At 36.4% G+C, this 12258-nt stretch overlaps 1 protein-coding gene across 3 annotated transcripts in view; it reads right to left on the bottom strand.

Moving 5' to 3' along the window:
- Positions 1 to 3220: 3220 nt before the first annotated feature.
- Positions 3221 to 12258, bottom strand: part of LOC101861024 (bifunctional methylenetetrahydrofolate dehydrogenase/cyclohydrolase, mitochondrial) — a 10890-nt gene continuing 1852 nt past the window's right edge. For all 3 annotated transcript variants that reach the window (XM_035968240.1, XM_035968239.1, XM_035968238.1), the window contains exons 3-7: positions 11599 to 11786; positions 10803 to 11078; positions 9108 to 9215; positions 7587 to 7802; positions 3221 to 5957 (exon numbers count right to left, since the gene is read on the bottom strand). In XM_035968240.1, the coding sequence (XP_035824133.1) occupies positions 5830 to 5957; positions 7587 to 7802; positions 9108 to 9215; positions 10803 to 11078; positions 11599 to 11786 (916 nt within the window). In that variant the 3' untranslated portion in view covers positions 3221 to 5829. The remainder of the gene's footprint in view (positions 5958 to 7586; positions 7803 to 9107; positions 9216 to 10802; positions 11079 to 11598; positions 11787 to 12258) is intronic.

Below are 12258 nucleotides of genomic sequence, written 5' to 3' on the forward strand. Positions count from 1 at the left end.
ATTTTCCTTTATCATTCTTTGTTAAAATTAACAGAATCGCATAGTTTCACATTTTTGGGCTCAGTTTGCATAATTTCAGAATTGTTCTTGCATAAAACGACGGGGACAGATACAGTGACCAAAATGCTTCACAATCACGGCGCTGGTGTATTCTGTTCCATCAACAGTTACTCTTGAGACCATTCAGAAGTAGGTGGTTGGCGGGTGCTCAAGCGTCGTTTGCTCCGTTCTTTCCTATTAAAAGCTATCGTCCTTCTCTCTCCTCCTCCTTTTTTGTGTTTGTTACTCTCTTGTAACACCTCTAATTTTCGGCACTTTATGACCTTATTGTGTTGTAAATGCCGTAAAAAACTCTTACTAAAACTAAACCAATCAGAGTCACAGGCTATCATTACACATATAGCTATTGTCCACTGACTAAGCCTACCACGTGACCCTGACAGCAGAAAATCAAGAATCAGTTTGAATGTCAGTGACTAAGATTAATAAGAAAAAATGAACTAAAACCTCCACAGTTGGCTATAAACTCTGTTACAGAGCATGACACTTTTGATTCAAAATTAATATTATCTGGAAAATAAAAATGTTCTTGAGCAAGTTCTGATATCCCACACCTACACAATATGATCCGATTTAAAAAAAAAAAGTAAACATGCTGAAGATGACTTTTAAACAATGAGACAAAAGAAAACAAAGAAAACTCCATTGAAAAAACCATGAGATAATCTAAGATACTTTTTTATTTCTCATAAGCTAACATGCAAAATCAATAAATGCAAATTCTATTACTGGAAAAACAAAACAATTTTCTATCAAAATGAAATGAGGACATACCACGGTACAATGACAAGTTCATTTTGTGTATCCGTTCATAAGTAAAAATACTATCAAATAAAACTTGTGTTGAACAAACTGACCAACATGTAAGTCTATATCATTTGATGCCAAAGATTACAATGTACTGGAAAGCCTACTGATTTCTTTTCATAAGGAATGAAAATGAATACTTTTCCCTTCCCTTCTAAACATGAGTTTTTCAGATAAATTAGCCATAAGAATATTTTTTAAATTTAACAATATCTGGACAATGCATTCAGCTACGCTTCTGGGAGCATATATATTGCTCAAAAGGTAAGGGGTGATTCAAATATTTCACTCTGGTCTTTTTTGATGTACTCAATAGAGTTAAATAGAACATCAACACAATTGAAGGACCTCAATGATTCTAATGCTTGTCCAAGATCAAACTAAGAGTTTCACATTGTAGTAGGGAACAAGGAGCAAGAAATTTGCACTCAAAATAGATTATGTTCCATTCTAAAATTTCCTGAAGCCTGAGGAACCCTTGCCTTTGTTTTCTTTATCAAATGAAGTCCTGGCAAGGCACAAAACAGACAATTTAAAATATGAAACACTCAGATTTTCGTTAGAACATTGGGCTAAGGAGAAATAAAATCGAATCTGTCCCAGTCCAGATAATAATAATAATAATAATAATAATAATAACAATAATAATAATTGCATTTATATAGCGCATATCCATGCTCAAGAGCATGCTCTATGCGCTTTACAGCTATTATTACCCCAGTAGACCCTCGTTGAGAACACTCAGAAACATTCTCGGCTTCCGCGGAAGTATACAGTGAAAGCAGCGGATGTCACACGCTCAAACACTATCAAACTGACAAGATCGTTCACTGTCTATAGCTGGGTACCCATTTCCACCTGGGTGAAGTGAGGAAAATTGGTGCAAAGTGCCTTTCCCAAGGACACAACGTCGAGCCCCTGACGGGATTCGAACCCACGACCTTACAGTTGCGAGTCCGAGAGCCTAACCACTAGGCCACCGACGCCACTACCCATTGTCGAGGAGAAAAGTGATCACTTTTGACAGGGCACAAAAATGTGTAAACTGATATATGACTACTACAAACAGCTATGACTCATTTGCATCATAATTTTAAAAACAATAAACCCATCAATAAAACTAAACTCTGAGGACCACTTACTACTGTATGTGATTACTCCTGGAACAGTACGTCTCACTTATAAATCTACTTTAGTACTTCATGCATCCTTAACAATTAATTAATAGCAGTGACGGAAAGAATTTTTTAAGAAAATCCATATTGATCAGCTTTTTCATTAAATCATGGTGGACAAAACTAAGATGCCTTGTGGGAATCTTGCTATCAGCACCAATGAGCAGATTTAACAATAAAACAGAAGATAATTCTGGATTAGATTTCACTAAATAGTGCATCATATGGACTTCAATTTGTCAAAGAACAGGCAAGGTTGAAAGCCCATTAATACATTATGATTAAAACTGCACAGTAAGGAAACAAGAAAAGAAGAAAACAAACAGCATCTCACCCAGTTATATAAATAATTATATCTAGGCACAACCTAAACATAAACAACATCAAACATCAATTTAACCAAATCAATACTTTAAAAACATAAACAGAGATCAATTCTGTAAATATATAGTATGACATGGGAAAGCATTAGAGGCAAATTCGGCAACTTAAGAACATCAAATGATCCATCGCAGTTTGTCTTCAATGCTATGTTTAAAAAAATAATGTTTCATGCTTTTAAATTTAAAAAAAACAACTTTTTCTCAAGACAAAGACCTTTATCAAAAGCCTTCTGGATGTGAGAAATATTTCTTTCAATGTCTCTGCATCGGGCACAGAGAAACAAACTAACACTTTATCTTGAGAAATACAATTTTTGACAGCAAGATATGTGATAAGTGTTGAAACTACTCTACAGCATGCACTAAATGTCAAAACAGTGAACCTAAAGCTATATAAAAGCCCAGAAAAGATATGAAGAAAACGGGTGCCAGTCCACTTGATGGTCAACCTTAATGTCTCTGTCCTACTTGACAGTCTACAACCAGACAATCTATCAACTATTCCACTTGACAGTCTGCTATTAGATTAGTCTTCTAAAATCCTCAGTATCTAACAATCTCCCTCAGCATTCATACAAGCTTGGAGCAGTCACTGGCTCTATCAAAAATATTTTGGTAGAACGTAGTGGTCTAAGATGGAGGGGGGAGGGGGGGGGGGCCTGAGACCTCTGATTTATTGATACTAGAAGAGTTGTGCATTTAGGTGTGGAAGTGATAGTAGAGGCTTATCCTGCACAAGTCTTAAGGAGAAGGCATTATCTTGGTTGTCCGTCGAATGGACTGGCAAGGAGTACATTTTGGTTTTTTTACATGTTAGTACTTCAGAGGCTAAACTATGCAGCCTTATTCCACAATACAGTAATATCTCTGAAAACTTCGTAAACAAGACCATCAAAACTTCTTTTAAACACTAAAATATATGTACATGTACATGCACCAACATTACTTCCGCTGCTGTAGTTTACTACAGATATGAATGCCCTTAAATCATAAAAACAGTAAGTGATATTGACAGAAAACACAAATTACATTTTTAACAACGTTAAAAAGATCTGATACTTTTGAAACAGCATAGCCTCATTATTATAATAAATATTCATTAAAAACTGAGGAATCGTCATGTAAAAGGTAAACAGGGAGCATTTACAACCAACATAATGTTGTGGCACAAGGGAACTTTAGTGGCCACAGCCAACAACTTTTTAAGCACTGCAGAAGGAAGAACACAACTGGGCCTCCAATTTGGTTATTTGTTAAGTGCAGATCACAGTACAATGAAACTTTAAAATGGGTTACTTTTGTGATTAAAATTATTATGAACTAAAGACACTTATGAGAATGCCCAACACTGTATTGGTGAATAGTACAACCAATTGTAATGAAGTCATATGTTGGAAAACAGAATACACATGAACTGAGATTCATGATATAGGGTTTTTATGGGAGCCTGCTAACTATGAGTAAATGAGGATATACTGAAGGGATTTGATTGGAAGGGAGGCAAGGGGTTGTTGTGAATATGGCAGTGCGTCCAGCTCTTTGACAATTTTTTGGGGGGGAAGGAAAAGTTGCAACGGCTATGATAAGACTTAATAAGAGCAGCCATGGACATAGTAAGACATGATTTGATTTGAAGAGACAATATACACCTGTACTTATACAAGAAAAATCAAAATGTGAACAAAAAAGACCTGACCCCCATTGTTCATGGGCTTTGTCAAAGGAAGCAACTGCCCACATAAGCCATCATTTTGGAACATGAACACCATTGGTTCTGTCCCCTTATATTCACAACACGACGTGTTCAGAACAGATATACCTACCATTATCGATTATAAAGATGCTCACATTAGCTTTACCTTTTTTTTATAAAGAACACTCGGTTTCAGCAAACTTTGAGGTTGAACCCGAGGACTTCGTTATAATCGAGTTTCACAGCAAAAGTAATTTCAGATCTGACAAAAGTTTGTTTATACAAGCCAAGTGTTCATGCTAAACAAATTTTGTATTAAATCAGATGGACAGCGGACGGCATTTGCAAAACAGACCTAATATTATCTACATACCAAAAATTAAATGAAACTGTCTATAGTCAAAACAGACGACAGCAGCTCCACTTGTTTTCTTAGTCCAATCAGGGAAATTATAGCAGAAAGTATGGACCAAGCAATGAATTATAAGATGACTTAAACACTTTAAAGCAATCAATTGGCATCTGTTCAGTAACTGTAAGTTTCTTTTTTTTTTATAGAGAAGACACAACAGGGTAAAGAAAGTGTTACATCAGCAATATAGTATCACAAACAATAAGTGAAGAGCAGAAGCGCTTCCAATATATTGCAAAAACTGTTGGAAATTTGTCCTCTTCTTTACAAAACCAAAAATAAACCCACAATAAAACTAATACTTCATTGAATATTTAACTTCAACAATTTCAAAAATATGTACTGAAATCTATCATAGTCTACTAACAAAATCTCTTGGTGAACATACAGTAGTCTCCACTTTAATGCACGCCACACAAAGGCGCGCTCTGCTCAAATGCCCACATTTGTCATAAGACGAGTTCTGTACTAATATAATTTACAAGTACAAATGCACAGTAACATCCTCTAAACTCGCACTTCGATCTGCAAAACACACTGACAGGTTACATTTAACAAAGGGAAATTTTTGCAACAACCCAGACAGGATGCATCATGATAACAAAAGAAAAGTCTAGACAACCAGATATTTGGCAGGGCTGCTCCTAACATAGCACAATTAAAGTGATAAAGAAAGTGTTCACACCCTATGAACACATAGAATTCTGCAAGCAATACGATAATGGGGAGATTGATATGTCTTTTGATTGGTCACTTGAAATGTCTTTGAGAGAAAGTTCTTATTTGGTGTTTGTGTGACTGTATTGTTTAGTTAGGCCTATGATGCACATCACGCACAAATATTATGGCACTAAAATTTTAAGGAAATAAAATGGTTGCATCCCTTTACCCTTTGCACAGTTTCACATTAACAAACGCTTCCAGTTAAGGCATGATTCGGAGCCCTCCCAATGATTGTGCCATAAGGTAGAGACTACTGTATAAATGTATAAATCTGAGATAAAAGGATGCAAGCGACAGCATACAGTGAGTATATAGGAGTGTTTTCATGTGCTGGTGAATAATTGTGTGAGCATGTGCATAAGTGTGTACCATGGGCTTGCGAATGGTTAGATACTATTTGTTCTACTACTTTTTAAATTTCAATATTGCTTTTCTCCAAGTTTCAAAGAGCTTTCATTCTAAGGAATATTAAAATTTGAAGACTTTTGTACAGACTTTTATGGAAATGTTACCTTCAAAGTTGATACCTAGCTGGTACTAATAACACACAAAGCAATACTACAACATTTCTGTTTGTCAAGAATGTCTGTCAAAGTTAATCTCTTTCTTGTATGCTGTCAACGTATTTTTGATCACCATGGCAACTGTGACAGGGCCGACACCCCCTGGAACTGGAGTGATGTAACTGGCTTTCTGTGAGACACCTGTATGGAGACAAATAGAAATACGCTTAATGCTGTGTTAATGTTTTGTCTTTTTGACATGGTAGGATTTACAATCAGATATCAAGATACAGGGATACTGCTATTCACAAAAAAACTGCTTCATGTTACTGATCTTTACCTTCCTGCAGAAAGCAAACGGCTTTTATATTAACAGCACTACTAAAAGTAATAGCAGCAATATATTTTTAATTCGATGGTAGGTCACACAGGTTGTCACCAAAGGTTTTGACATGGAATTAAACACCCAATGACACAAATCATCCCTTTTTTGAGCTGACTAGTGTCACAGTGTAACAAATATGGAGAGAAATGACTCAACGAAAAAGGAGCTTAAGAAGAAAGTAAAAACGAATAAGAATAGTCAGTCTCCAGTTACCCAGTGTTTTTTTGTTTTGTTTTTGTTAAGTGTTTTACGGTGCTCGCAACTGCATAAGGTCATATGAGCGCGCGGGACACACCTAATATTTTCAGTTGGTAGGAAATTTTGAATTTTGCCCGGGTGGCGGCCGAAGCCAAATCTTATCGATTTTAGACCACCAAGGGATCTTTAACGTGTGCAACTTGCACACGGGCCCTCCGAGATTTTTCGCCCTTGCCCTAGAAGGCTAGGGGTAGATCTTTCCTACCAGAAGATCAGGGGCGTGGTTGAAAGACAGCAGTAAGAAGAAGTGAAGGAGTAGCAGTAGAAAGGCTGCAGAAAGAATCAGGAGCCAAGAGGAAGGGGCAAAGGAGGTGAGGGGGTGGGGGCAGAAAGAGGAGACGAAAGCAGATGACAGAACATTGCTGGAGAGCAGGAAATGAGGTGAAAGGAGACAAATTTTGAAAAGAAAATTTTTCGGTCGCTACCTGGATTCGAACCCGGGATCTTTTGAATGAGAGGCCAACACCTTAACCTCTAGGCCACGAGAGCCCCCTTACCCAGTTTGGTGGCCATTGGGTGAAAACCAAACAAAAATACAGGATAGAGGGTTTTCAACTGCTTTGTTACCCTGTGCAACAAGGAATCACACCTACCTTTGTTTCTCAGAGACATGTCATTAGAATACATCAGGTAACTGTACAGATCAGGTAACAACTAAAAAGCTGCACATGCCTTCAGACATTATCAAAACATTGTCCGAAATCTTTACAAGGACAAAATGTCATACACTTAGATACTTCTAACATTTGTGACAGTAATTGTATGTTAATTTAAAAAATCCAGATTCAGAGTTATTTTAAACTGAGTGAATTGCAGTTGACATTAAAGAAGCATTTTATCAACTGCATTTTTCAAGGTATTCTTCTCAATAGATGTCAGTGATCAAACCCTATCGATAAAACATGTACTTTCTTTTTGTTGGTGTGAGGCTGAAGGAATGTATCAGTAAAACAGTTTATCATAGTAGAATTTGTGGTTTGTACTAGTAATATGTTACATTAGGAAGTCATTTTCAATCTCATTATTTAAGTGTATTCAGTTAACATTACATGGCAACTGAAACAAACTGCACAAACTACAACACAAGTTTGACAGTTGAGCTAAAGCTGAATTATATGGGACTACTACTAAATTAACTGCAGTTAAGGGTATGCATTCATAATATATCTTTGTCAGGGTTCTCAAACCTTGAAAATCAACATCGCCAACAAGTTTGGCTTTGCCCTTGTCGTCCGTAATGCGAGTGATGCCAATGTCAATCACAACAACTCCGTCCTTGACCATATCAGCAGTAATAAGACCCGGCACACCAGTTGCCGTGACTAAGATGTCTGCCTGCTGCGTGAAAAACTTGAGCTTTTCTGGTGGAGTGTTGCGATGGCATACGGTGGTGGTGGTGTCACCTACAAATTGAGAAATGAATGAGGGATGTCATAAAACGAATTCACTCAACATAACAGAGCTGCGAGGATGAAAAACTCATCCTCTATAACTTTTCACAATTCATAACAAAATTACAATAGCATACAGAGCTCATGCTGCTTGGAATTTTCAGAGGATTCATCGTTAATAATGAAATAAAGCAAGGTGACAAAACGATGCTTACGAGAAAAGTAAGAAGAAAGGACATGGAAATACTTTATACTCACTGGTCAACATTATAAAACCAAAGACAACCAGGAAAAAGCAAGGTGTTTGGGTTTGTTTTGCTTTTTTACCTGGGTAAGAAGATACTACATCATTCATCATTCTTTTTGTTTTTGTAGAGGTCTTACAGCGCTCGCAACTACATAAGGTCATACGAGCACCAAGGGGCGGATGTCAACAGAGAATCCTTGCAGAGAATCAGGCTCACACTGCTCACCTCTCTAACTTCAACAGCACAAAGTCTGCTTCGACTATCAAGGCACCCCAGAAATAGCGGGTCAGAAGAGTGTGACAAACATACAAAAGAAGTAGAGGAAAAATGACGATATTAAAGGTTAGGAAAGAAAAAGCAGCAGTTCCCTGTTGCAGTTCAGGCACAGTTATGAGCATGACATTGATGAAACAGCCCATTTGCATTAATGTTCCCCCTTTGGGAAAGGCCTAAAGACACTTCAGTAATTCATCATTCTATATGAACAAAGAACAGTTGTTAGGAGAGCAAAGCAATGCAAAGGGTCCAGAATTCTTAACAGATGAATTGCAACTAAACTTTACTTGTATTATTCATTTCAGAGCTTGATCATGAATTTTTAATTATTTTTTAAAAACTAATTTTTTATTTCTTTTTATTGAAAGCCATCTTAGCACCCAGTGACCGGATCTGGAGTATTCAAAATTTATATCATTTGAATCAATACCACCCTTATACAACCTCAACCTGACAATTACATGTTTGATGAAGCTTTTAGGAAGGGAATAGCAACTTGACTACGAATCTAACTTAGCAATGTAAAATAAAGCCATTAAAAAGATTTTGTTGGCTATTTTCTGAGGAGAAGTAGAAGAGCAATCAGAAAAGTACTTTTTCATATATAAATTCTGACATTTCTATGCTTGTTTTCTATGCATGTGCACAATTTGCATTGTCAAAGATTGTCTTTATAAAGATATATCTAACCACACCCTTAAAGCCAATCAAAAGTGCTACTTCTTTAATTCAAGAAAAGCAAAGAGAGTGAGAGTTCAAAGCAATATATAGAGAGGAAAACTTATATTTATACCTTCACAAGAAGCACCTTTCCCATCAGAATTGAGGTGAATTGCAATAGGCAAGCCAACATTTTTGGATCTCCCACATACAACAGCATTTTTACCAAACGTCGTAATGTCTGAAACAAAATTCAAAAATCCAGAAACGTAATGTCGAGGAGCATAATAAAGCAGGATAAAATATGCATAGAGAGAGACGGATAAAAAACAGAAAAATACAGAAACAGAAAGATACAGAACAGAGCTTGTTTGTTTTAATTTACAGTCGCTTTAAATACTATGCATAATTAACATGTCAAGGCAAGTTGGAATATGTAAGCCACTACTGCACTTGTTCTGCCTCAGCTGTATATCTTCCTTTCATTCATGATCCTACATACAAGTAGAAACTGAGAATTCAACTGGCCATTGTTCCGTTGCTGGGGCAGTTCAATGCATGTCTCTTTGCCAAAACCTCTTTTTCAGTTATTGCGAGGGAAAGAGGGGCATCTGACAAAAAAGATGCGTCGATGCTAATAATTTGGCTAAAATCAGGTGAAAAAGAACAAAGTTTGAAAGGAGAGCTTAAAAATCTTGATTCATCAAAAGTGACATGAACACATTACGAAACATATGATTTCTAAAACTTGATTCAGAACTTTTTCACTCAACAAATAGATGCTAATCAGTTTCTTCAAGAACTAACACCAACCACGCAATAATAATAATAATAATAAAGATCATTTCTATAGCGCCCACTCCCGTGTAAACACAGCTCTAGGCGCTTTACATAGATGCATGTAAGAACAATATTCATGCACGCGACACACACACACACAAATCCACACACTCATATACACACACATATACACATACACACACACAAACACATGCATACACACTCACAAACACATAACAAGCACACATGTGCACACACATGTATGCCAAACACACACACACACACACACACACACACACACACACACACACACTCACACACACACACACGTACACACACACACATATCTACTTGCTTTTCACATGCACACGATTACACATCGTCACGAAATGAGCATAGAATAATATATACACTGCAATTTACAAAATACATAAATGGATACATAGACATTTACATAACATTGTATTGAACATGAATCTACTGACTTAAAAAGGATGTCATTAAATGTGTCTTTAAAGATTTTTTAAAATTTAGACTCAGATGTTGTATGTCTCAAGGGTTGGGGAAGAGAGTTCCAAACTGACAGAGCAAGGTGGGCGAACGATCTTTCAGCTAATTTTTTACCGCCTTTTCTAGGAACTCTTAAAAGATACTGATCGCCTGATCTTAGTGATCTAGATGGAACATAAATCTGGATGAGATCACTAAGATATGAGGGAGCTTTGTTATTGACACATTTATGACATAATATTGCAATTTTATATGACATTCTAGCTGACACGGGAAGCCAATGCAACGTTCTTAACATGGGAGTAATGTGGTCCCTCTTCTTTTTCTTTAGTACAAGCCTAGCAGCATGATTTTGAAAACATTGTAACTTGTGAAGAGAGATATATGGTAAGTTAGCTAGTAAAGCATTGCAATAATCGATGCGTGAAAACAAGAAAGATGACAATACAAATAACAACTTTCATATTTCCACATTGACTTCTAACTACAACTCAAGAGGCAATCATCAAATAGATTTTTAAAAATCAAATTAACTTACTGAGTCTTTTGATTATTTCCAGTACACCAGATGGCGTTGCAGGTATAAATGCTGTATCATCTACACAGAACCGGCCCACGTTAAGAACGTTGAAACCATCAACATCCTTCTGCGGAAGGACAGCATCACAAATGTTTCTTTCACTAATGTGCTCAGGAAGTGGTAGCTGTACAAGGATGCCATCAACATCAGAGTTTTCGTTCAGGAAACTTATCTGCTTCACAACATCCTTCTCTTCAGCTGTTGATGGCAGTCTTAGAATATCACATGTAATCCCTGCAGAAGAAACATGACTGATGAAAGCAATGGATTACAACTAAACTATGTTGAATTTTTTAAAAACAACAGTAGCAACATAGATTAATATTTTTTCAAAGAGTAATCCTTTTTAAGAGTCAACAACACAACAGTCATTATAGTGTTTCAAAAGAAACTCAAAACCAACCATCTCAAAAAGCATGAAGATACAGGAAAAACAAGATCAATCTATCTTTACTATAACTATGTCTCTCTTTTAATATCATCTCTAATAATAATGCGACTCCTGGGAATAAAACAAAAGGAAGCATAGAAAACTTGTGAAACAGATTTATAAAAAAATATTGACAAAATCTGTCAGCAAACAACTGTAAAATACAGATTGCGAGTACGAACAGAAAAATATTTTTCAAAACAAATTCAGTTCAACTTGTTAAGGCTGCAGCCAATGTGACGCAGCACATCTCAGATCTACAAAAAAAAAAACTTAGTTTAAATCAGTACAACTGACACTGAGTAAAAATAAGAAGTGCATTACCAGTGTATTCTGCAGCTTTTCTTTTGTTCTTTACATACACCACACTGGCAGGATCATTTCCAACAAGTAACACGGTTAAATGGGGAGCTCTTTTGCCGCTTCCAAGTAAGGATTTAACTTCAGTCTTTATTTCATTTTTTATTTCTTGGGCAATAGACAAGCCGTCCACAATGACTGCACTGTGGTTTCTGGGGAATATATGGAGATCATTCACAGTTAATGGAAGTTTCAAAATTACAATGCCATTCATTCCCTCCTCATAAAATAAGGCTTTTAAATATAAGTTTATCCAGGCCACCATACCATATTGTGGTACTAAACTGGCTCCTACTTAGGGCAAGGCAACAATGTCTGATCCAGGACAGCCAGGGATTGAAACTACAACCCTTTCTCTTGAATCTAGAAGTCCAACTCAGGCTAAAGATGTCAAACTGGCATAAAATGTCACAACTAACATACATAGAAAAATAACAAGTATATTCAATATCATTATATTATCCTAAGTATTTTTATAGTATAGTGCATATTAGTAATGTCCTTAGCATGAATGTGTTAAACCCACGTCTCATATATGTGCAGTTTCCTGTCACCCCCAACAACACATTTGATCAGTCTCCATTACTTGCTGCATACATACAGTAATAAAAGGGGAAGAATTAA

Source organism: Aplysia californica, unplaced genomic scaffold, assembly GCF_000002075.1.
Source record: "Aplysia californica isolate F4 #8 unplaced genomic scaffold, AplCal3.0 scaffold00047, whole genome shotgun sequence".
Lineage (NCBI taxonomy): Eukaryota > Metazoa > Mollusca > Gastropoda > Aplysiida > Aplysiidae > Aplysia > Aplysia californica.